This window comes from Manis javanica, chromosome 11, assembly GCF_040802235.1.
Source record: "Manis javanica isolate MJ-LG chromosome 11, MJ_LKY, whole genome shotgun sequence".
Taxonomy (NCBI): domain Eukaryota; kingdom Metazoa; phylum Chordata; class Mammalia; order Pholidota; family Manidae; genus Manis; species Manis javanica.
In genome coordinates this window covers 111,668,707-111,695,014 of record NC_133166.1, presented here as the reverse complement: position 1 = coordinate 111,695,014, position 26,308 = coordinate 111,668,707, and the positions used below count along the sequence as shown (strand labels likewise).

General features: G+C 51.0%; 1 protein-coding gene and 1 long non-coding RNA gene across 8 annotated transcripts in view; one reads left to right on the top strand and one right to left on the bottom strand.

Moving 5' to 3' along the window:
- The window catches only part of KCNQ1 (potassium voltage-gated channel subfamily Q member 1), a 329,509-nt gene that overhangs the window by 156,590 nt on the left and 146,611 nt on the right, over window positions 1-26,308 (top strand). For all 7 annotated transcript variants that reach the window (XM_037011470.2, XM_037011475.2, XM_073217330.1 and 4 more), the window contains one exon: window positions 4,090-4,210. In XM_037011470.2, coding sequence (XP_036867365.1) covers window positions 4,090-4,210 — 121 coding nt within the window. The remainder of the gene's footprint in view (window positions 1-4,089; window positions 4,211-26,308) is intronic.
- Window positions 1-26,308, bottom strand: part of LOC140844537 (uncharacterized) — a 43,930-nt gene that overhangs the window by 1,204 nt on the left and 16,418 nt on the right. The window contains exon 2 of the long non-coding RNA XR_012123043.1: window positions 750-3,318. This is a non-coding gene — a long non-coding RNA (uncharacterized lncRNA). The remainder of the gene's footprint in view (window positions 1-749; window positions 3,319-26,308) is intronic.

The following is a 26,308-nucleotide window of genomic DNA, read 5'->3' as shown; positions in this document are numbered from 1 at the left end:
GTGTGCTCATTGCTCCTGAGTTACCCCTGCTTCCAGGGCCTCTCAACAGCTAGGACATGCAGGTAGATGACTTGAGCGCATGGGCATACCTTGTTTTATTGTTCTTCACTTTGCTGCACTTCACAGATACTATTTTTTACAAAGTGAAGGTTTATGGAAACCCTGGGTTGAGCAAGTCTGTCAGTACCATTTTCCAGCAGTATTTGCTCACTTCATGTCTCTGTGTCATATTCTGGTGATCCTTGCAATATTTCACATTTTTTCGTTATTATATTTATTATGGTGATCTGTAATCAGTGATTATGACTCACTGAAATCTCAGATGATGGTTAGCATTTTAGCAATCAATTATTTTTACTTTACTAAAATATATATTATATATATTATATTTATTTTACTTTACACTGTACTAGCCTATAGTACAGTGTACACATAACTTCTCTATGCACTAAGACACAAAACACTTAATCTGACTCATTTTATTGTGGTATCTGCTTCACTGTGGTGATCTGGAATGGGAACTGCAATATTTCTGAGTATTCCTGTACATGTGTATCAGTATTTGTGTCTATATTAAGCTAAATATGAGCTCATACTGCTATTTCTGACCACAGGGTCATTAGCACCCCCCCACTTCATTTATTTGTTACTTTGTTTCTCTGACAGTGAGAAAACTGATTCCCATTATCTATAATTTATTTACTTGTTTAACCTGACTGTATGAGTACCTCTATAAGAAACAAACTTACCAACAAGGATACTGTGTCTATGACAGGCTTTGTTTTGTTTTGTTTTTTTTCTTTAGCCACACTGTGTCCAGTCTAAAAATTGTTTCTCAAGGCTTTGCTTAGGCCAGCTCTTTCTTCCCCTCTCCTTTCTGTGCGATGTCCTATGTTCGTTACACTGAATTCAGTCATCACAGTCAGCTCTCCATTCTAGGATCTTCCAACAGGCTGGCTGATTTTCTTATTATTTTAGTTGCATTCAGTAAAATCCATTCTTGGAAGATTCTGTAGTTCTGGGGGTTTTGGCAAATTCCTGGAGTCATGTGTCCACAGCCACAGCATCATACAGAGGAGTCCCCAGCCCTAAAATCTCCTTTGTGTGACGTGTTTGTAGTCAAGTCCTCCCCTTCCTCCAAACACTAACAGCCATTGATTTGTTTTACGTCCCCGTAGTTTTGCCTTTTCCAGAATATCATATAAATGGAATCATATGATATGTAGCCTTATTGCATCTGGCTTCTTTCACTGCTCAGCAAAATGCATTTGAGATTCATCCATGTTGTCGGATGAACCGTTAGTTCATTTCTTTTGATTATTGGGTAGTATTCCATTGTATGGATATACCACCATTTGTTTATCCACTCACCTATTGAAGGACATCTTGGTTTCCTCTTTTTGCCAGTTGTGAGTGAAGTGCTATACACATTTATATGCAGGTTTTCATGAGCATACATTTTCAGCTCACTTGGGTAAATCCGGGAAAGGGGCTGCTGGGTCACATGGGAAGTGTGTTTGACTTCACAAGAGATTAGCAAACTCTTCTAACAGGGCTGCACTGTTTTGCATTCATGTGAGTTTCAGTTGCTCTGCATCCTTATGAGCATTTGGTGTTGTTTAGGCTTTGATTTTTCTAAGTTTTGCCATTCTAATAAGGTTGTAGTGGTAGCTCATCTGAATTTGGTTTGATTTCCCTAATGACTGTTGATGTCGATGAATCAGTTCTTAAAATTGGGTTGTTCGTTTTCATGTGAAGTTGGAAGAGTTCTTTATATATTTGGAATATAAGTCCTTAACCAGATAGGTGACGTATAAACATTTTCTCCAAGTCAGTAGCTTGACTCTTCATTCCTTAGCAATGTCTTTTGCAGAGCAAATGCTTTTAATTGTGACAAAGTCCTATATGTTGATTTTTTCCCCTTTAGAGATGGACCTTTCAGTATTATACTTCAAAATTGTCAAATCAAGGATCTAGAGATTTTTTTCTCCTGTGTTTTCTTCAAAAAATTGTATAGGTTTAGTTTTATACTTCAGTTTTTTTTAGTAAGATTGTATACTGTAGTTTTACTGATTTTCATTTCCTGATTATTGGTGATCTCCCACAGTGTTAGGCTAAATGCTACATGTATTAAAATAGATACACACATGCACAAGTTGATCCTTGAAAAGTGTGGACATTAGGGGTACTGACCCCCCTGCACAGTTGAAAATCCATATAGAACTTTTGGCTTCCCCAAAACTTAATAACCTACTGTTGACTGGAAGCCTTACCAATAACATAAATCATCTATTAACACATATTTTGTATGTTATATGTGTTACATACAGTAGTTTTACAATAAAGCTAGAGAAAACATGTTTTTTTCAAATTGTTGCAAATCTCCAAAAAATGTTTCCAATATATTCACTAAAAAACATGTGCATATAAGTGGACCTTCACAGTTCAAACCTATGTTGTTCAACGGTCAGCTATACACACAATACTCATCCATTTATATTATAAAAAAACTTCAGAGACAGTTGCTTTACTTTGGAGTGGGAAAACCTTCCTTTTTCATAAAGCAAAAGATAGGCATGTAATGTTAAAAACATGAAGTGTTTTCTGTGATAAAAACAACCACAGTTAACATTAAAAGATCAAAGATAGACTGGGAAAGATATGTGTGCCTCATATGACAAATCTCGAATATCTAAAAAATTCCTACAAACTGACAAGTAAAATTGAGCAAAGGATGGGAACAGGCAATTCCACAAGAGGAAATCCAAACAGCTTCTGAGCCACAGAAGGCATTCAGTGTACAAAGAAAAAAAGCTTCCCAGTCTACACCCACAGTTGTGGGCAATGCAAAGGTTGCTGGTGGTGGGCGTGGATACCGGAAACCTGGCTCATTCACACACTGCTGGTAGAGTCTGAATTGCCAGAACATCTTTGGAAAACAATTCAGTAGTATCTATTAAAATTATCAAGGAAGCACTCTCTCACCTGCCCCAGAATGTCAGGTTTTCCTTCCAACGGATGGGGCATCATTGTCTTAAGTAGTAGCTTAAAGCTAATAGACCCTTAATGCCTATCACATATGGAATGGTCTGTGTAGCTGACCTAAACTGTGGGCAGTTATGCAACTAAAATAAGACTTTGATCTGTGTCTTTATACCTGTAGAAAAATGAGATGAGCATATCGCAAAGTAACAGGAACCAAGCGACAGGCACAAAGCCACCATATGGGTATAAAAGCAAGTTCCACCTGGCATCAGCTGCTATGAGGAGCATAGAGGGATGAGCCAGGAATCCAGTTGGCCGTTAATACTGATGAACCTGGGGGAGAAGGGCCTTCGTGAATTTTTTGTCATTTCATTTTTTACATTAAACACTTCTTCTACAATAAAAACTTTTGAATGAAAAAAAAAACCAGACTGAAAAATTAGGGGATTGATAAGTACTTTTAGCCAGCCCTGAACACAAGCATCAGATTACTGAGGGAGGGCCCAGGAATCTGACTTTTAGACCAGCTGGACTGGTTCCTGCACATCCCTTGGGACGTGGCTGGTGGATGCGGCATCATGGCCGAGCTCCGGGGCTGCCCGCTCCCCAGGCTCATGGCTCCTTGCAGGCCAGAGTCCTGCTGGCTGGGTCTTCCCTGGTGCACTGCAAGTGCTCCGTCTGTATGAGTGACAGCGCTGTGGTGGGAGTCAGTGCTTCTCACCGCACCTGTGCTATCAGCTCTGTCTTATTGTTGACCTGAATGTTAGGTGTGAACCTGGGGAGAAGCCTGGACACCCGAGCTCAGCCCAGGCATGGTCTTCACTCTGAGAAAGCAAAACTGGCCCTCAGAGCTCCTTGGCCATGTGAAAGCCATCTTATCACCCCATCCCTAGATCCTCGGTGCTGGGGCTTCCTGCACCACCTCCACTTCTCACCCAGCCCTGAAAGAGAGTATCCTGCCTGTGTGTGGGAGGGCTTGGGGTACACGGGTCTGTCCTACGGCCGTGGTCCAGGTTGGGGCAGGCGTCTGAGCCCAGCTCTGTGCCTCTTCATCACCAAGCCTTCCGCGGAGGCCTAATGTCCTGCCCACACCTGTCCCCACAGTGAAGAGGAGCCCCATGCTGCTGGAGGTGAGCCCAGCCCACTTCATGAGGACCAACAGCTTTGCCGAGGACTTGGACCTGGAAGGGGAGACGCTGCTGGCCCCCATCACACACGTGTCACAGTGAGTGGCCACTTGCCCGAGAATGACGGGCCAGCGGGGCTTGGGGCACAAAGGGGCTACCTTGCACTCAAGTCTCCTTACCTACCACCTGCTGCTCACTGCCTGCCCTCAGCAAACTGGGGCACTGCCACCTGGAGCTGGCCCCAGTGCCCTGGCACCAGGCAGAGAGAGCAGGGACGATTCCCGCCGAGCCTGGAAATATGACCCTCTTGTTCTGACTTACAGAAAACCAGGCTGATCATTTTCCACTTGTTTTTATGCTGTGAGTGTCTGAAAAGATTGTTTTCTCCCCCCAGGCCCCTCCCCCATCTCCCAAAAAAGGGACGACTTTGTCTTTCAGCATTTCCCCACGGAACCCTGGCCAAGCCATGGGGCAGATGCCTAGTGCTGTCTGCCAGTGGCCACCGCCGTCCTCAGGGGCTCCTTCAGGTGGAGGAAATGGCTGATTTTCCACGCCTTCCAGTTGGCCTTTCCCCGAGGCACAGCTGGCCTGGGACGCATGCCCGTCCTCCCCCTCCGCCTCGGCACTGCCAGGCCAACCCGGGGTCCAGCCGTAGCGTGATTCCCCTGCGACGTGTGACTCAGTGCTCCCAGCCAGGGCACATGGCGGCGACAGCCTGCCCTGGGGTCAGCAGGGCACTCGGGCCTGCTCTGGCCCCACCCCCAGGGGGTTCCCCTGGAGCAGTCTCTATGTCAGTGTGTGAATGGCTCTCTCAGCCCTTCCAAGAGTCTTTTCCCAGCATTCTTCCCTTCCCTTCATGGACGTGTCACTAAAGGTGCTTTGGGGTGTCAAGCTGTGCTGAACCATGTGCATCCCTGCAGGAGTGAGGCCTTGGGCCCGCCACCTGTACGGCTGGCCCGGTATGGCCTTTGCCTCACAGGTGACTAAGGAAGTTGGAATCCAAATCATAGGGCCTCCAGGCTGCTCGTGTAACCAGAGGGCTGGTAGGATTGGGTAGCCAGGATGAAAGGACAGGGCTGTCTCCAGGTCGTATGTGATCCCACAAGCCGTACCCGCCGTCTTTCCAGGCCCCCCGGCTCCTGGGGCACGCGCAGAAGTGTTTGCAGGCTCCATGGGAGCCAGCTGGGTCACTGGGAGGCAGGGGGTGACCCGTCCTCCAGGACCCGACAATGGAGCATACCTCCAGGTCGCCCCTGGAAAGGGGGCTCTGACCTTTGGGTCCATCCTGGAGATGACCTGATAGTCGTACTTGATAAACCGGCAAGAGCAGAGATGTGAACAACAGCCGACCCGGGCAGGCTGGGTGGGTACAGATTGATGCCCGAAGGCAGAACGCTGGCTCACCACTCTGGCTGAGGCCTGGACAGACTCCGGGCCATGAGAGGTACCAAAGCGGTGAAAGTTGGGAACATTTGTGGCTGGTGTTGTGTGCAACACAGGCGGCACTACCCGCTCTGAGCAACAGCTACATGCCTGCGGGAGCCACCACCCTCACGCAGGCAGACCCCACCCAGGCCTCCCTCGGCTGCTTGGCCTGCCCCTTCTTGTCCTCTAGCACTCTCTTCCAGCTGGAATTCGTCCCCCTCCTCTCTCTCAGCTGCGGCCCAGCCTGGGCGCACACACACAAGGAGCTGCCCCCTGGGAGCACAGGGCTACCACCCAGTAGCCATGCAACTGGGCAGTCAGGCCTCCTCAGCACCCTGGGCCTGCAAGGCCCCTGCGGGGAAGCATGGGTGAGGAGAGACAGGCCCCGGTGGCCCACAGCTGGCCTGTGCGTTCGCGCCTTTTGAGGTGAGGGAACCAACACACACCAGGATTCCTGGGGCCCTGGAAGAAACCCAAGTGCACGCAGCCACGTCAGCCGGGTCACATGACCGCTTGTTGTCTACCTGAGACAGTGGCTGTCAAGACCTGAACAGCCCCGAGCCCTCTGCTTGCTGTGGGCCTGGTACATCACCGCCCACACAGCCAGCTGCGGGCTCTGCACATAGGGGGTGTATTCTGCCACTTTCAGCACTGGCTGGGCTGAGTTGGAGGCCAAAACCCCAGACCTCAGCCAGATGGGTCCCTGTCCTACAACCTGCAAAGGCCTTTCCCAGCAAAGACCCACCCAGAAGCAGTGGCTGGACGTGAGCCAGCCGGGAAGGCGGGAAGGAGTCCAGGCGTGGTGCTTGGTGAGGGGTCTGTGGTGGGGGCCGGGTACAGGGAGCCTGAGATTTTGGTAGACGGACCACCTTGTGTCTGATCAGGGCAGAGTCCAGACTGAGCCAGCAGGGGATCTACAAGCCTGTGAGCTTAGATGCTGCAGCCTAGTCCCAGACCACCCCAATCAAGAGAATAGTGCAATAAAACAAGTCAAATGAATGCTTTGGTCTCCCAGTGCTTAGAAAAATGACATTTACACTATGCAGTGGTCTAGTAAGTGTGCGACACCGTTGTGTCAAAAAAAACATGTGCATGCCTTGTAAAAAATACCGTAGTGCTAACAAATGCCAACCATCTCCTGAGCTTTCAGCGAGTTGTGGTCTTTCTGCTGGGGAAGGGTCCTGCCTCAGTGTTCATTTCTGCTGGCCGGTCAGGGGAACGGCTGCTGAAGGCTGGGGTGGCTGCAGTGATTTCCTAAAATAAGGCAACAATGAAGTTTGCTGCATCTGTTAACTCTTCCTGTCACTTGAACCCTTAGAGGCCATTGGATGGTTACCAGTTTCCCTAAGTTCAATATTGTGTCTCAGGGGACAGGGAGGCCCAAGGAGAGGGAGGGAGATGGGGAAATAGCCAATGGAGCAGCCAGAACATACACAACATTTACCAGTTAAGTTTGTGGTCTTACATGGGCACAGGTCATGGTGCCCCCGATTCTGGGAACACCACCAAAGATCGCCGTAACAAATACAGTAGTTTAAAGATTTGAAATCTTGCAAGAATTACCAAAATGCGAGACACAAAGCCAGCAAATTTTGGAAAAATGGCACCAATGGACTTGACACAGGGTTGCCACAGACCTTCACACAAACTGTGAGGTGCAATGAAATGAGATGTGCCTATAACTGGGGTACCTCCCCCAAGGAAGCCCTGCTGGGCCAGGTGGGATGCAGGCATACTGAACAGGTGTTGCGGCCTCTGCCTGGGCTGTAGCCCTGGGGGCACCATGGCTAGAGGAGATGGCACCCATGGGCACCATACTTATTCAGGGCTGTGACTGCCTACAGGGCAGGGAGGGAGATGGCCAGGCCTTGGTGCCCACACTGAGGCCACATCCCTTCACCTCCCAACAGCCTTTCTGGTAGTTGATGCCCCTAATTAAACTCAGTCCCGGTGGCTCAGGAACACATCGAGGTGCTCTCAGGCGGCCCGTCCCCACGGACCCTGAACAGGGAAGAGAGGTGCATGCCTTGGTGTGTGTCTGAGGGATGGGGATGTGCAAGAGGGTCTCGGGGAGCAGAGTGGGGCGGGGGGCAGTGATTGAAAAGTACATCCATTTTTCTTCAGCATTTCACTGATCTTAAATGTATTACCATGTTGGGCCAGTTCCAGAATTCAAATTAAAAGCATAAATAAAGACATATTTTGTTTCCATCTCAAGCTCTCCCCGCCCGCCAGGCCCCAGGGAGGTGAGGTCACTGTAGCCTTGATTATGGGAAGGTCCCTAGGGCTGGGTGAAGCTCCTCTTTCTGGGGCCTGTTGGCCATCACTGGAGAGAGGGATGAGGGGGCCAGAGGTCAGTGAGCAAGCCTAGGGAGTCACCAGGGTGCAGTGGCTTGGGGAGACAGAGTAGCTTTGGCCACGCCATCCCCAGGGCCCTTGCACAGCTCTGAGCTGGGCCACGGCCACATGCACAGACCTTTTGGGCACATTGTCTTCCAGGGCCAAGAGTACCACAAGTGAGCCCATCTGTCCCATGCTACCTTCCCATGTCCCCCACCCAGAGCCTTGCTGCAGGGGTTCCCAGGGGCCATTATAAGGTAAAGGGCCACCTAGGGCACAGTGTGGGGGACAGGGGGGAAGCTCCACACTCCAACAGGACCTGAGATGAGTTCCCAGGCTGCTGCCCTGCCCAGCCCATTGTCTTCTGCCCACTGAGGGTCACTAGCAGGACAGTGGGAGGGGAGGGCCACCCCTGTGTGTGTCCCTGTAGGATCTGCTTATCCATTCCTGACTCAGGGAGGCCCAGGATGCCCACAGGCCAGGCAGCCACGTCCTCCTCCAGCTCTCAAACCATTTTGTACCAGCTCTCTAAGCCCTTAGCACTGGGCCAGGGACCTTTCTGGGGTATCTGATTCCCTGCCCAGTCCTCAGGTCCTGGGAGCAGGGCATGTGTGCCTCCTCTTGGCCTCCCTCTCTGGCACCCCTAAAATCCTGGGTCAGAAGGAGTTCTAGGACTGCTGCTCCTGCCCCAGTGCAGACAGGATGCCTCCAGCCAGGGCCTGGCCAGAGAGGAGAAGATGAAGGGAAGGCTAGAGGTACCCTGGCATGGGTGCTGGCATGCAAGGACAGGGCTGCAGAGTTAGAACTGGCCTCGCCATGAGGGTCCAGGCTCTGAGCTTGGGGACTGTGTGCAAGCATGACCTGAGTACCCATCTCCTAGCAACCTGGGGAGATTACAGTGATTGCTGTCAAGTCCTCCCCACCAGTGCCAAGTCAGCCAGGACTGGCCTGGAAGCCATGCCTGCCCCTTCGGTTACAGGTGGATACCCCAGATGGTGCAAGAGGCCAGGCCTGCTGTGAGCACAGTGGCCTGTGGTTTCCCAAAGGGTCCCTCCGTACCTTGTCAGGTACCTCGGGCAGGGGAGACTCAGCTCATTTACTAGATTTCCCCCTCATACTGCTTTGCAGGGGGAGTGTAGGGTGGCACACTGTGCACCTAGGTGGGCCCAGGGAAGGAAGGCAGGGCCAAGACTAGGGCACTGCAGGCCCCCACACCAGGTGACCATGAGCACCTCCCCGGAGAGCATGTGCCTGCGGGCCTCCTGTGACATGACAGCCTGTAGATCCTTGAGCAAAACCAGCCCCGTGTGCGTTAATTAGAATTTCCATGTCTTCAACTTTCTCCTGGACCCTGCAGAATCTCACGCCAAAACGTTCAAGTTTCTCTTTTCCAGTGAGGCTGCTGTGGCCTGGCTTTTCTCCACATCACTACTAATGTCTCCCGAATTCGGCGTTTGTCAGCGAGGCCAGGGCCAGCTCCACGCCTTCTGAAATGGGGCGACTGTCACAAGACTGAGTCCCGCACTTAGCTCCGTGTACCGGGGGGATAGCACTTTTGACAGGACCAGCTTTGCCTGGGACATTTCAGATGCCAGTGCCCACTGCAGCCTCCTCCCACAGACCCCGGAGGCCTGGCCCTGCGCCTCGGTGAGCACCCAAGCTCCTTGCTTTGTTTCTCACCCTGCAAGTCTTGGTGGGAAAGGATGGAGAGGCACATCTGGAGCCAGTGTCCAAGGGTATAAGGGAGGGGGCTTGCCAGGAACAGATGAGACCAGTTTGTCTTTGCAGACCGGTGTCCTGTCTTCTTCAGAGCTCCAGACCACCTCTGTCTGTACAAGGTGCCAAGGGAGCCCCACGGGAGCCCGCCCGGGAGAGTTGTGTGCATCTGCATGAGTCACAGTCTCCCCGTCAGAGCCTCACAGCCCCGGCCAGCTCCAGCCCGTCTCTGAAATGCACGGGGGGATTAAATGTTCTCCTAATTAAATTAAAAGCGAGGCGGAGTGGCTCAGTGGGAAAGAGACGGGACTGGGAATCGGATGCCCTCAATCTGGCTCCCAGCCTGCACAGGCCCAGCTGCGGGCCAGCCCCCGGAGGCCCCCTAACCTCTGGGAGCCTCACTTCCTCCATCTGAGCATGTGAGGAGGATGCAGCCCGCCTCCGGAGGCTGCTGCTCTGGGGAGTGGGCCACTGTTTAGGCAGAAGACCCTGAGGAGAGTGGGGAGGCTTACTCCCTCAGCGGCCATCACAGTAAGCCCTGGTCCAGGGTGCTCTCGGCCCAGCTCCACGTTTTCTGCTGGCAGTTCCTTGGCAAGGCTGGCCTGGAACAGGCTGGCGGTGCTGCTGGTGTTAGGAAGCGTTAACATCCATACCCTAGGGGTGGCTGGAGGACAAAATGACTTGACAAATTGCACTGATGTTGCTGTGGAGGCATTTCTGGTGGTTGGGGTTCCTCAAAGCTCCTACCTGAGCTCTTCCTAAGCCTGGAACTGGGGATTGAGCCCCCAGACCCCTCATCAGGGGGTCTGAAGCACATGTCCCCTGAGCAGGGTATGGGGTCTTGGGGCCCAGGCTGCCCATCTCTCAAGTCAGGCTCAAAAAGGACTGTCCTTGCATGCAGGGCTTTGTGTTTTCAACATTTTGGTTGAAGGATTAAATGCGCACAGGAGTACACAGATCTCAAGAGTCAAGAGGAAGCGTTTCCAGCCCTGGGACCCAGGGACACAAAGAACCTCCCAGGAAGCACGCGTGCTCCCACTTCTGTGAACTGATGCCCAAGGGTAACCCCCATCCTGGCTTCTGGCAGCAGGACTCTGCATTGCTGTTCCTGAACTTTCTAGATGGATGTGCGCATACCCATGTCTGACTTCTGTGAGACCCACTGTGCACCTTGAGAGCTGTGCTTCCCTCTCCCCCTTGCAGCGGGCACTCTGCCGCGTGAATGGCCTACACTTTGCTTATCCGTTTGACTGTCGATGGCCACCTGGACAGTTTCCAGTGTGGGGTTGTTATCATTAGTGCTAAGAACATTCTGCACAGGCTCTTGGCGAATGCACACGCTGCGTTTCTGGTGAGGGTCTGTGCCTAGGTATGGAGCAGCTGGTCGTCAGATGGGCACGTTTACTGTTAGCACATACTGCCGAACGTTTTCCTGGGGCAGGCAATCCCGTTTCCACGTTCCCTGGCAGATCAGGGCGTCGGACTATGCCACTTCCTCCCTGACCCTTGGCATTTCCCATCCGTTCCTTTTGAGCCCTGCTGGTGCATGTTTAGAGGCGTCAAACTGTGATTCGGGTTTGCAGTGTCCTGACAGCTAATACAGCTGAGCTCCTTCCCTTTTATCATCATTTAGCTGGGTATTGCCCTTTGTGAGGTGCCCGTGTCTTCTGCCCACCTTATTGTAGGTTTGTCTGACGGCCTATAGTTTACTTTCTGTTTTTTGCATGTCCTGGGTATGAGTTATTTGTTGGAAATACACACACGTGCGTGCACACACACACATTTACATTTTATATACAAGTATGCATTGCAAATAAGTATCACCTCCCCTTCTGCAGGTCACCCTTTTCCTCACAGGAGGGTGTTTCTTGATAACAGGTCTTAACTTTTAATGTGATCCAGTTAATCAAACACTTCCTTTCTGGACAGTGCTGTTCGTGCCCCATCTAAGAAACTACTACTCCAAGGTCATAAAGATATTCTAGTGTTTTCTGACACTTGATTAGCTCACCTTGCACATATAGGTCTTCAGTCCATCTGGAATTGGTTTTTGCATCCAGTGTGAGGCTGAGGTCAAGGTACATTTTCTCCCAGCTTGGACATCCAGTTTTGTTCAGTGCCCTTTCCTGTAAGACCGTCCTCTCCTGCCCTGCCACACCCACATCGCCATCAACCAGCTCACCACCTGCGTCTGGCTCTGTTTGTGGACCCCATTCACCTCCGTTGGTCAGAGTTCAGTTTTTCTTTTTGCCAGGGTCATGCTTTGTTATCTCCATAGTTTGATGACAGGTCTTGACCGCTGGTCATAGAGGTTCCAGACAGTTCTCCTGCCTGGAAACTGGCTTGGCTGCCTCTGCATGGCCTGTTTCTCCATCCACATGCCAGTTTCCACAGAAAACCTCCCACGGGGCAGTGGCTCTCTCGATGAGTAAGGGGAGAAAGGACATCTTTACAACACTGAGTCTTCAGAACCATGGCCTTGATACATCCCTCATTTATCAGGCTGACTTCACTGCTTTTACTCTGTTTTGTAGTTTTCAGTGCAGTGGTCATGGTGCAGCTTGTCTGAGATTCATTCCTTGTTAGCTGATGTTTGTTATGTTTCTGCCAAGCCCAGAAGCACTATCTGCCAGGGAACCCTGGCCACCTTGGGTCATCTCATCCTGCCGGTGGGACACTGGGCTGATCCCCTCACCTCTCTGAGCCTTGGTGTCCTCCTGTAGACCTTGGGGATGTGTCTCATGGTGTTGGTGTGAGGCCTCGGGGAGACAGAGTCAGGCATCCAGCTGTGCACCTGATTCGAGAAAGTGACTGACAGATGGGATAAAAGGTCACCTTGGGATGGGAGAGCACATGGGGACATCCCTTACTTGGCCTGAGAGCTTCTGAAAATGCCCAGTCACGTCTCCATGGGCTACAGATGGGATCACAGTATGTGGCCATGAGCTGTTGTCCTTAAGATGGACCCAGAGGCCCAAGTTACCTGGGACTCCAGAGGGGCTGGAGGCGTGTGCATGCCCAAGAGCCTCTCATCACTGGAAAGGGGGCTCCTGTGGAAGTGCAGGGAGGAACCTCGGCCCACTATTTTGCTCCTCAGGGGTCAGGAGAGGTCAGAGGACAGTGCCCCGTGATGATCGTGCATGCCCCGACATGTTCCTGCCATTTCTCCTCAGTGCAGGTAGGCCTGCCTGCTGAGGACAGTGCCAGCCTTCACACAGAACATGCAGGGTGAGCCATGTGTCCACTGTCCCTTGGCTCTGCACAGCAGGCAGTGGCGGCCTCACGGCAGCTCTGTCTCTGGGTGGCTCCAGGCACCCCGTGGGGAGGGGGCCCAAATGTGGCAGCAGTGTTCACAGACTTGGTGGCATTCAGGTGCTTAGGAGAAACTGAAATTCCAGGAGCAGTGACTGAGCCCCTCCTGCACACGTTCTTGAGCTAAGCCGAGGAGGGGGGTGCTGTTAGCTGAGACACCCAGCATGTGCCCCTGGTAGGCCCCTCGGAGAAAACCTGGTGCGTTGGTCCCCCATTCCCAGAAGGGACTTGCCGGTGTCACCCATGAGGTAGTGGCAGAGCCAGGGCCATTCCTACACATGCTCTCCCTAGGGGGCCCAGATCTGTGAGATGGAGGCCAGGCTGCGCCCTGAGGGCCCGCAGACAAGGGCAAGGGAGGTAATAGGCCAGCAGGGGCAGAGGGGCCTGCCTCTGGCTCAGGGCCGTGCCTCGCTGAGTGTTTGTGTGGCCCATCCGGCAGGAGAGAACAGTTCAGGGAGAAGCAGTGTGTGCGGCTGTCTCCTCAGTGAGAATTCTGCATGGCCGGTCTCTCTACAAACCTGGACCTGGTACCACCCCTGAGCAGGGTGAGGGGCCTCATAAGCCTGCAGGCTGCTCAGGGGGCTCCTGGACTGTTTGGGCAAGGCTGACCTGTGCTCCCAGGGTGCAGAGGGGCAGGCCCAGCTTCATGACTTCTTTGGTACCCCAGGGCCTCACATTAGGTGTCCACTAGATGTTCGAGTCCTCTGGTGACAAGGCAGGTGTCCTGGGCAGATGCCACACCTTGGGTACATGTCCTTGGCAGTGACTGGCCAGCAGGTGGAGAGCTGCCTGTAGGACTGTTGGGTCTGGTCGGCCCACGGCAGGCCCAGGGTGCCATCTTGGGAGTCCTCATGGAGGGAGGGGGGGGAGAAAAAAGGCAGAGGCAGACGGGAGTCCGAGCACAGCCTGAGTCTGGTGCCCATGTCACCCCCACACGCTTGGCCATGACCCCGCTTTTCAATGAGTGATCTCTTGACATAGGTAGAGGCCCCAGAGGCCCACTGGAAGACAGCCCTGGGAGTGCCCTGGAGAGGAGCACGGACCCCACCCCATGTTCCCACAGAGGTTCTCCCATTTCAGCAGGCACAAAACAACTTAGCAGGGGGTATACGCAGAGCTCTGAGGAAGAGTTTTTTTTAGGGCCAATTCAAGGGATTTTCAAAGGTAATTTGACTCTGCCCAGTTTGTCTTCTAGGACAAGATCAGGTACACTGCACCCAAAGTATAACCCTTGCCACAACAGCGTACCATGTGCCTTGCTAGGGAAACTGAGGCAGAGCTCCGGGTCTCTCTTCTCTCTTCTCTCTTCTCTCTCTCTCTCTTTCTCTCTCTCTCTCTCTCTCTCTCCCCTCTCTCTCTCCCTTGGGGACCTTCTCTAGAGCCTCACTTGTGGTTATGGGCCTGGGTCTGCTGCTCCCAGAGAGGGGAGTGGACAGCACCAGGCAGCCAGTCATTGGCTCCTGCTTCACTGCTGTTAGCTGATCTCTGCATCCAGGGTATAAAGTGCTGGGTAAGGTCATATCGGGACCTTGGGCTTAAAGTCCTTGAACGTCTTCTGTGCTGTCCCTCTGGCTTAGCCCAGTATCCTCCACTCACTGGCCCAGACGGGGCAGCCAGCCTCTGCCCCAAGGGGACCTTTCCTTTCCTACCTAATCCTGTCCCTTACGTCTTTCGGAGGTGGGCTTATTTTTCAATGTTTCCTTTAGGTTTGTGTCAGGATTTGTTAAATTAAATTGACTCTCTTCCGGTTTGAATCACTTAATCACTTGAATGTTTTTTCCCTGCTCTTCTTTTTGAAGTGCCCCGTGAACGCCCAGCCCGGCGTGTGGGCTTTAGGTGGGAACTCTTGAGGGCCTGGCTGCAGGGTAAGATCCGTGGCAGGAGCAGGGGGCTAGGGTCACAGGATGGGATGGCCTTGGGTGGAGACATTCTCAGGAAAACTGGCCCCCAGCTTGATTGCGTTTGGGCTGGAGTGTGTAACGGGGCTGGGGCGGAGCTGCCCCAGGGGCTCAGAGGGCTTCACGGAGATGTTCTCCCCAGTGATTCCCCACAGGCCCTGGCAGTGCCTAGGAGCCCTGTGCCCATGGGCTCCTCTACCACCTGCCTGTCTCCTGCACTGAGAAGTGGACTTCACCAGACCACGTGCTCTGGGTTTAGGGTGGAAGATAACCCTGTAAGTGTCAGGAGGTGGGCAGACTGGGAGATGGGAGCCCTGAGGCCAGAGATGAGAGGACCCTGTCCAGAGAACACACCAGCTCTGGCAGAGCCAGGGCCAGGCCCTCAGCTCCTGACCCTGAATCCTGTGCTCCTTTACTGTCCCAGTGAAACTTGTCTCCTCTAGTGGGGCCTGCACTCCACTCTGAACTAGGCCTAGCCAGTCCCCTTCATGAGGCATGGGCCAAGTGACCCCAGTCCTGGTGGATAGCCAGGGAGGGACCTTCCCTGAGCACCATGGCTTGGTTGTCCTATTGCTGGGAGAGGAGAACATGGCACGTATGCGGGCCTGACCACACCATGCTCCTTATCTTGCTTCTCCCACACCCAAGACATCCCCAGGGAATGGGGAACAGTGTGTCCCCAGCTGAGTCCGCTTCAAGGCCATGCCTGAAAGAAGAGGCTAGTAAAGTCAGGGCATTACAAAAACACTGAAATACTGGGTCTGGGCTGGCCAGAAGGGACCATGAAGGTGGCCTCTTGGGCCATGTAGGACCTCACGATTCTCAGCCAGGATGGCCCCAGTGGGCAAGACCAGTGCAGCAGTGATGCCCCCGGTTCCTGACCCAGACAGAGGATCACAGCAGCTGTGAGCAGGGCCAAAAGCCTGAGCAGAGACTCCAGGCCCAGGCCACAAAGTGCAGCCTTCTCCCCATGCAGAAACGCAGCCCACCAGAAGCCTGCCACTGCTTCTGGAAGCAGTCACACAGGCAAACAAGGGGACTGTCTAGGTAGAGTGCAGCTTGGCCTTTGTTTAGCAGTGGACACTCTGCCCTGGTGCCAGGCCTCCCTGAGGGCTGAGCACCTGAAATGCCATAAATGCACCTGCTTGTCACAGTCCACACTGACTCTGATGACCTGCAAAAGAATCACTCCTTGCACCTGCTGCTACCTGGCCATGCAGGTGCAAGGCCCCAGTGACCTGGGCCAAAGAGAAGCTAAGCGTGACAGCCCATCCACCGTGTGGCTGATCACAGACTGTCTCATTCACTGGATCTGTGCCAGTCTCTGCCCGTCAATGTTTAACTCCCAAGGATGCCAGATCTCAGGGCTCAGAAGGCCCGGACTGGACAGGTGGGGCAGTGGTGGGGGGCAATCCTTCTTGCTAGTGTGTGGGGACCCCTCTGGTGGGGAAGGGCAGTGTCCGCCTTTGCAGCAGACCCAGCCATGCCACCGGAAGGACAGTAAAGGTTGGCTATGAAGAGGGGCTCCCGGCAGAGAGCTGAGCCCCCAGGGTGCGTGCAATGGGGAGTGAGTGCCGCAGGTGGGAGTGGGCCCTGGGTGGGGTGCCCAGCCCCCAAGGCCCCTCAGTGGTTTCCAGCAGCTTCCGGCTGCCCCAGGAGGGCCTGGTAGGTCTCCCTGCTGAGGGGGAGGGAGATGTGGAAGCTGGCTTGCTGGGGCCACCCAGTGTGGGCTCGGGGAGGGAAGGAATGTGACTGAGGCCGGGTGTGGCTGGGGAGAGTGCAGCCAGTTGTGGGTTTTTCTTGCGGCCCAGATAGACGTGAGCAAGGATGCAGGCCCCTCTCTTTCAGCTCCCACCACACACACTAGGACCTTTCTTCAGAGTGTGGCTATGGAGCTGGAGGCCAAGGACACCCTCTGAAAATCTGAATTCCATTCGCTCTTGGCAAAAAGCAGCTTCCTGCCTGGGGAAGGTGTGCGCGTGTGCGCACACATGGCCGTGGGGATGGGTGGAGGGAGAGGCACATGAGCAGAGGGTGTTTGATGAGACACGTAAAGTGACCCCAGCGTTCCCCGACTCTGGATGGCACTTGCAAAGCACTTCCTGAGGAGTTAAGACAAATACCTGGAGCGAATAGACTGGAAACGTGCAGGCTGTGCTGCCTCTGAAACAATCTCTGGCTTCAAACAGTCGTGGCAAACCAGGCCTTTATATTTGAAAGCCAGAAGTTTGCAAAATAATTCAAAAAGTTTGTTGAACCTTAAACCTTCCCTGATGATTCCTTCCTTCTGAAGTTAACTCGCTAAAGTTGCTCCAATCCCAGCCTGGTGCCAGACCAGCTTCCTGGAAACTCTCGCCAACTGCTGGCCTTTGGAAAGGCTTGTCACCCTAATAGCTGTAAAAAAAAAAAAAAAAAAAAAAAAAAAAAAGCTCCCTGGGCACCTTGGCTGCAGGATTTGAAAAGTCCTTTGTGTGAGCTCCAGCTGCAGAGTCTTTCCAGGCCTCCCGTCCGGGGCTGACTGGAACTGTTTCTCTTCGTTTCCTCTTAGAGTGGCGGGCGCTCAGCCCACTCTTCCCGCCTAGCCTCACTGCCAGTGGCATGCCCAGGCCTTCCCACACCCTGGTGGGGGACGGGGATGCCCAGGGCAAAGGCCCTGGAGATGCTGGGTAGGGGTATGGCCCAAGTGGGTCACCAATTTTGTCCTCCCCTCCATTCTCTACTCCAACAGGGGTGGTGCCCCAGTGGGGAGAGATGGAGCCTCCTCCTAGGTCAACGTTGTGTCAGTTCCCCAGAATACGCAGGGCCCTACTAGCTCCCAAGAGCGCCGTTTCAGAAGGAAAGATGACTCGCCCCTCCCCAAGGCAGTTTTGGCAGTATAAAGCATGGATGTAAAATGGGGTCTAAGTTACAGTTTTTAAAAAAGAGTTTAAAATGTGACTATGCATTAGAAAATAATATAGAAACATTATACAGACATTTAGGCAAATTAATGGAAAAAATACATATATATATATATACTGTTGCATTGATCAAAATCAGAGATTACCTAAAAATGGACAAGTTACATAAAAACTTAAATATCTAACGAGACACAGTGGTCAGAACATGGCTGTACATGTTCAGTGCTTTAAAAATCACTCCTCTCAAAACTCTGTAATGACAAAACATATGCAGCATTTCATTTCCTAGGAGGGCCTTGTTGGTTTGCAGATGGGTGGAGGGCACCCCTTTGAATTAGGCGGGGGGCTCCCTGGGAGCCCGCCCAGGGCCTGCTCTCACTCCGGCTCTGCGTCTGCCTGTCAAAAACCTCTTTGTGCCGGGGCAGCCCCTGCTCCTCCGAGTGACACGAAGCAGAGCCCACACCCCCACGCGGCGGGGGCTGCCTCTCACCCACCGCCCTGGCCCCGCAGCACAGCGCTGCTCCCTCACCCTGGCAGAACAGCGGCGTGCTCTGTAGCTTTACATATTAAAATGTTTGCTAGAAAAAAAATAATAAAGTGGGCTTTACACATGGATGGTAAAACGAATTCAGAGTACAAAGGGGAGTGTGGAGAAAGGGCAGGTTGTCCCCACCCCAAAGCCTAATTCCTAAGTTTCCTTCCCTAAAGGTTACCGCTGTGAACAGTTCCCTAGCCTATTTTTCCCGTGTTATACAGGAACAAGTATGTCTGTGTGTACATATGCATACCTCCTTTTTACACAAGTGGTGATGTAGTATATATTTACCTGCAGTCTGCCTTTCTTGACCTAATATATAGGTATGCCATACTTCTTTTTGAGCAGTCCAGACAAGATTGCTTTATTATAGGGCAGTACAGCTGAGGCATTTTCATTTTATAACGTTATTCGGGCGCACACACGCACACGTACGAGTCACAGTTCAGAACAGCTCAGTGCAGTGGGGTTGAAGTACTCTTCCCGTTGGTGGAGCTTCCAGGGTACTTGAGGAAACTCCTGGGCCTCTGCTCTCAGCCCACTGGGCTGGGCTTTCCCCAGATGGGGCTGCGCTCATGGCAGCTCTAGTCTGTGAACACAGGGACCCAGGCACCCTAAAAAGGCATGTAGGTGGTGGGGCAGGAGGGCTGTCAGGGGAATAAGGAATATCATGCTGGGGTTAATCAGCAAGCTTTCCATCGGCTGGTGCAGGGATGGGCCGCTCATTGGGGCCTGATTAAGGGCAGCGCTGACTCCCCTGCGCTTGGTGGGAGGTGGCTGACGGGAGCACAGTGGCTCGGGGGAGTGATGGATCTGATGAGGACAGAACCCTGGCCAGTGCCCTGTGCACTGTGGGCCTGTCTCCACAGGCCCAGTGCTGTAAGGAAACCTTTCCGCGTTCACTGAGTGTGCCCCCTCATTTCGTGGTAAGCATGAGGGCCCAGTGGGCACTGTTCGAAGGGAAGACGCCCGAGTGTTCTGGAGATGGGTCTATATTAAGACATCTAGCGCATCTCCTTGAACAACAGCTGCAGAGCATTCCACTGAGTCATGTGTGGAACAAGTCCCCCATTGACGGATGTATGGGGCAGCTAACGCCAGCCATTCACCATTCCTATATTCACCAATGAACTGCCCGATTCTGAAATTAGTCTCTCTGGAACGTTCCTCCCCATGAACACTATTGTTTCTCCCCACCATCTTATCCCTGCTCTCTCTTTGTTGACTGAGTCTCTTTCTAGGCTGTCCCGTACCAACAAGGACAATATAAAGTAAATCACTTATAAAGAACCGTAAATCTTGCCAAGACACGAGATTTCCCGAAGGGAAGTGAAATTGAAGAATCTCTGTAACAGAGATTAGGATACCAGGCAGAGTTACACTGGTTACCAGCTGAGGAGAAAAATCAAGGCTGACGCCTAGGTCAGCATTTCAAAGGGGAGCAGACGAAATAATGAAAGATTAAGGGTAGCCCCTTGGTGAAGAGGTGAAGCCCAACCTTCTACAAAACGCCCCCTCTGGGAAAGCACTGCCCAAGTCTGTTCTCAAGTAAAAGATGCCCTACTGTGAGATCAGATGCTTACCACCCTCACACCAGAACCTCCCTCATTTTTGTTTTTTCCCAAAATTAGTCAGTATCTGAAGTTACAACTTATTGTAGGATTATCTTATTTTCATAACTCTTATTGTTATTGCTCAAGGTAACTTCCCAGCCAAATCTGTTCTCTCCTGAAATTTCGGTCTCCATGTCAGGTGGACTCACTGCAAGAGGCCCGTTGTCCCCGTTTTGAGCAGGGTTAGACATTCGTACATGTTTTGAAAGACCCTGCCAAACAAAGGCTGCACCCTTCTTTACTATGAAAATTGCACAAATGTGCCCATTTCCCACACCCTCACAAACAAGTGAGGAATCACGGTTTTAATCTTCATTAACTTGATGAGAAATGGACTTTTAATTTGCATTTCTTGTATTGTGAATTAGGTTTTTATCTTTTCAAATAAAGACTTCTTTTTTCTTTTTTTGGGAGCCATCTCACCATACCCTTATTTTTTCTAATACTTCTTACTAATTTATAGGAACTCTATCATATGTGTTGAAAAGATTTTAGCTTAATTTCTCTTTGGTCTTTTAGCTTCTATAATATTTTTCTGCTGGCAGGATTTTTAAATTTTTAGATAGTCAACCTTGGCAGTCTTTTGTGATTTGGGGGTCTTTGTCTTAAATTTTGAAATACATTCTTCATTCTGAGATTGCTCTAATAAATTCTCCCATTTTCTTCTGTTATTTTTCTTTATTTCAATTAAATAGTGCTTTATCTGGACTTTGAAATAAGGAGTCAATAAATCCAGTTCACTTTCTTATGTTGTCCCAACACTAATTATTTGAGTACATCAGCCTCTCTCCCCTGACTTTAACTGCTACTTAGATTTCAAACTCTAACTTAACCTATGTCCATTTCTAGACTGTCTCCTGGATGACTGTTGGTCCCGCTGATGGGGGCGAGGGGGGGGACTCAGTTGCTTGACTTATGAGCTTTTCGATGTGCTTGTCAGAGTGGCAGGACTTCCCTCAGCTCTGTTACTTAACTAAGAATCGATGAGAGGAAACTGCATTTCACACAGTGTGATCAGCTGGGGACTCCATGGCATGGCCTCAGATCAAAACACTCTTCTGATGTAGACACAGGATTAGCTCTTGAGTTGGATGGGGAGTTGGACGGGAAGCTGGCATATTTGGGTCAAGTCCTCATCTTGGCAGCCAATAATGTCAGGGAATGGGAGCACTTCTGGGACTCACTCACATGGCAAAATCCAGAAGGGGGACAGGGGTGCTGCAGGACTACCAAGCAGTCATTTCCTACACATTTATGATTCCAATTTCACAGCATCTTAGAAAAACTGAATTCAGGAACTTGATAGAGAACAACGGAGTAAATAAGCTTAATTCAGAAAGGAAAAAACTGCAATAAGAAATCAAATCCATAGCGTGTAGCCAGCCCCTCCCCCAGGCCAGCCACCAAAAAGGGAAAAACTGACGGTATAAAGTGTGACAGCATGAGTGTGGTTATGACCAGTGCAGGGCAAAATGGTTTCACACCACGACTTGGTGGACAGTTGTGACTGTCTGCTTGTCTGGGCCCCCGTACCCATGCAGCTTGTCCAGCCTTGTCCATGTGAAACCAGCCCAGAGGGACACTGTGCTCTGTCCTCTGCATCCCTGCCCTGCTGTGCTGCTTTACTGACATGTACACAAAAGGGTGGTTAAGAGCGGATTCTAGGACCACAGCCCAAGTTCAAATACTGACTACCCCACTTCCTACCTGCTGGACTTTGAATGAGCATTTAACCTCAGTCTTAGTTTCCCCAACTGTAAAATGGGGATAATAAGAGAGCTGCTGGGAGAATTGGATGAATTACCAATGTGAAGCATACAGAACAGTAACAGGGAGGTTACAGAATGTTGGTCAAATGCACATCTATACCTCACAGCAAGTCACTCAGTTAAAATCTTTATCATGGTGGGTACCTGGCAAGGCAGATGGGGATGGGAGTTAGAGTGGAATCAGCTTCAGAAAATGCAATGCACCCTCATAAGACTATTTAGGATCAAGGGTAGTCTTTACAATCCACCGCTTGCCTGGAGCACAGGGGGCCAGGCGGCCACTTCCTTCACAGGATATGCACACATGCTTTTTTTCCCTACACAAACTTCAGAATTAGCTTGCCTGATTTAAAAAAAATTGCATGTGGGGTGAACCTCCATATTCTGTTGGTATTTTCTACTGAAGCTGTAATTGATTTAGATTAATTTAGAATTCTCTCTTTTGTAAAAAGTCTTTCAAGCCACAAATAGGACAGGTTTATCTATGTGTTCAAATCAGTTGTAATGTCCCTCAATATTTTTTAGCCTTTCGTTCATATAGATTTTGCACATTTTTTAATTCATCAGAGTATTTTTAGGAGGGCTATAGATTTTTTAAATTTGGAGCTTGTTTTATTTTTAATTAAACTTACAGAGATAATCATAGGTGCATATGCATTTGTAAGAAACAACAGATTCTATGTATCCTTGCCCCTTTTCCCCAGCAGTTCCATCTTGCAAACGGTAGGACAAGATCACAGCCAGGATTCAGACACTGACTGGAGCTTCTGCCACCCTCAGGGCGCCTCCTGCTGCCCTCCCTGTCACCCATTCTGTCCCTAACCCCTGGCAACCACTAGTCAGTCCTGCATTTCTTTGGTTTTGTTGTTACAAGATGCTCCATAAATGTATCCATACAATAGGGGACCTTTTGAAGTTAACTCTTTGCACTCAACACAATTCCCTGGAGACACATTCAGGCTGTGGCAAGTATCCTTGGTTCTTGCTAGGACCCTATTTAGGTTTGTATTTTTAAGGCTGATGGACCCTAGTTACTAATATTTCCTTAGGATTTTTTGCACTATCATAGAGGAAACAGGTGTGCTTTTATTACACTAGCCTTGTCAGACTGGACACCAGCAGTACTTTGACTCTCTGAAGAGTCTTTGGAAGATTTCATTAAGAATGTGATTATTTTTAAAATAGATACTTAAACTTCTTAGAAAAAATATTTTTGTTTTGTGTTTGATTTTCTTTTAACCATTTATTGAGCTATGATTGACACACAAAGACCTCTACATAATTAATAGTACAATGTGATGAGTTAAATATACACACCCGTGAGACCATCACTGCAATCTAGGCCATAAACCTGCCCGGCACTTCCCAAAGTTTCCGCCCACCCTCCTATTTATTAGTAGTATTTTGTGATAAGAACGCTTACTATAAGATCCACCCTCTGAGGAATTTTTAAAGTACACATTGAGCGCCGTTGGTGCGGGCTGCGCTGGACAACAGGTCTCTGGTGCTCTGTCACACGGCAGAACTCTCTGCCCTTTGACCAAGTCCTCCGCCAGCCCCCTCCCTAACCTCCCCCAGAACCGCCATTCAGCTCTTTGCTTCTGTGAGTCGGACTATTTTAGATTCCTCATATAAGTGGTATCAGACAGTATGTGTCCTTCTGTGTCTGGCTTATTTCACTCTCCTCCACATTTACCCAAGTTGTCACAAATGGCAGGATTTCCTTCTTGTGAAAAAATTCTTGTACAGCAATTCTATTTCTGAGTGCTAACAGGATTCAGAAAAAAGGTCTTTTTACATCATTTACGTTTGACGGAGAGTGCAATAGAAGGAAACAAGTTAACTCCCTATGGTTTAGAGGCAGGGTTTCAGGGAGCCCCTGAGGAGGGGCTTGGGAGCCCGGGGCCATCCTGTGGCAGCGCTGGGACAGGGCATTCCTGCCTCAAATGCTCCCGCTAGAGAGGACCTCACTTTCTCCCAGCACCTGTTTCCCTCCCCACCCATCATTCCCAGCTCTCTTTCCCCAACTCCGTGACCCCCTAGGCGTACTGAAACTCCCTGCTTACCCCCATGTAGAGGATGGCTCCTGGGCTCTTAGAATGCAGACAAAGAATGGGGATCCCGTGAGAACTCTGGGGAAAGGGTGGGGTCAGTTGACCTTCATGGCCTCAAGCCCCTAAATGGGGCTTGGTAAAGGCCCCCAACTCCCCCCACTCCAGGCTGGGTTGGCCCATGAAGCCTGGAAGGAACTTGCCTTTTACTTCTCTGGAGGTCTGTAGGTGTGCCCCTTCACCTGTACACACACACACAGCTAAGAAGGGCAATTCTAAGGACTGGAACTCCTGTGGGTTCCCCAAGGGATGATATGTGCAGGGTCTGGGCTCTTGAACCTGAAGAGCCTCAGAAGATTCCGTGCAGCGCCCTGAAGGCAGGTGCAGGACAGCATGCACCTTTGCCCTTTGTGTGGATGTCCTTTCTTCCATGCAAGAGGCATGAGTGAGTACTGCAGGGGCCCCAAAGGAGCTAAGTGGGGCGATCCCCACTGTCCCAGAGGTTCTGGGCTCATTGTCAGCACTCCCTGGGCACCCAGGTGTTCTGAAGGAGGCTGGCACATTTAGGTGGGGAGAAAGCTGGCTAGCCCTGACACACCTTTGGGCTAAAGAATAATCTTCAAATAGTAATATTTGTATTTCCCCTTAGCTAGGCATTGTGCTAAGTGCTTCATAAATATCATTTAACTAATCCTTACATCATGGCAGCTTTTGACGTAAGAGTATTATCACTCTTGTTGTATATATTATCGAGGCTTGAGAGGTTAAGTCTAGGGCCCAGGGTCACAAAGCTAACACCGACCCTGAGCAGTGGACCTGATGAAGTCACCAGGGCTCCTCCAATATTCTCTCGGTATCATTTTAAATAAGCCAAGCTCTCTCTGACCCTCTCCCCATCCCCAGGCTGGAGCCAACTTATCCTGTGGGTCTTAGCTGAAATGTCCCCACCTCAGACTGGCTACAGAGAAGCCCATACCTCCCCTCCCATTCTTGATGTGTGACTGCGTGTTTACTGTGGTGCGGGGCTGACTGGCTGGCTCTGACAACCGTGCAAGGCGAGCAAAGGCAGAGCAGGCCTTTTTTGTTCAAGGCTGTTATCGTCGGTGCTTGATCCATGTGGAGCCCAGCACGTCTGTTCTGTGAATGCTTGATGAGTGAATAAGTGAGTGAATAAGCGAGGGGAGATTTGCCCAGGCCAGTCAGGTGCAGGACCCCAGTGGTGGCCCATCCCCCCAATAAGGGTCTGCTGGTGGCCCAAGCAGTCCACGGCAGGCCTTGGAGAGGTGATAAGGCCTTAGAGTTCTTGCGGTTCGTTCACCCCTGCTCCTCCTCCAGGGCTCATGTCCACATTCTACAGCCCGTGGCCATTGGAGTCCAGAGTCTGCCAGAGGTCATTAACTACAAGGACTCTCTCCTCAGGGAGCCCTCTCCCTTCTGTTGCCATTCCAGAAATGCAGGCAAATCATATGCATTGACTTTGATGATCCTTTAGGGCCTTGAATATAAAGCCCGTTTCAGTGTTTGTATATCAAGAAACTGAGGCTTGGGGATGGCAGATGCTCACCAATAGAAAATGGTGGTCCAGGGTGGGGGTGGGTGGGAGGGGTGTGCTCAGGGCTATGCACACCGAAGTCAGACTATGTTCAGATGTCTTCCTTGCCTGGTCACCCTATTTCTGTCCTTCCCAGAGAGGAATTTTGCCCACCTCTTAATGACACGTCCCATTAGCCTGAGAACCAGGGGCCTTTAGATCTTCCTGTTTCCAGGATAAATCATACCAGTTCAGGAGGCATGGGGATAGGCTAGCATTAGGAATGGGGCCAAAACCTGATTAAAGGCACACTGGGGCTCACACAGCTGGACGTGAGTGTCCTGGCCCTCCAAAACCTGTCAGCCTGAGAATGGGCAATAGTGTTTTAGTTTGCAAGACTGGCCATGTACAGGCCAAGTTTTCCGTGCCAAGTAGTAGGCTGCTCTCGTGCCTCTACTGCCTGCAAAGGCCAACCGTGGGGCTCGTACTCGTTGGGAAAACGTAGGAATTGCATATGATCCCATCAAAGATGGTTTTCCTATTAAAACATGAGTCGTTAAAACATAGGGCTTAGTTCAAAGTAAACATTTTGGACTGCTGAGGCGAAGCAGATATTTACAACACAGAGAAAATGCAGGCTGAGGCTGAATGCTCAGCCTGAAGTGCCTACCTGATCCCACCTGCTCCTTCGTCTCCGCCTCTGGGGGCCCCCCTTCCACTCTCATCTTAGTACTTCTAGTTCGGAAGGCCCTGGAGCGCGTCCTGGCCCTTGGACCCTCCTTACTCCCTCCCGGCTTGAGCTCCAGGTTGGCTCAGATGACCTGGTCCTCTGGTTACTGCTCTTGCTCTGTACCCCAAAATCTTAGCCTCCACCTCACACACCAGCTCTGTTAGATTCCTCTCCCTGGCCCCACACTCATGGCTGCCTCTCTTCCAAATCATAAACACAAAAGATGGCCAAAGTGCACTCTCCATGATGTTTTTCCTCGTCAGACAAAACCTAATGACTGCCTTTGTTTCTTTCCATTTAGAAGCATCTCCCTGGCAACCCTGTCTCTCCTTAGTCAGCACCAGCTAACTTATCCTTCCCCTTTATCAGGACACTG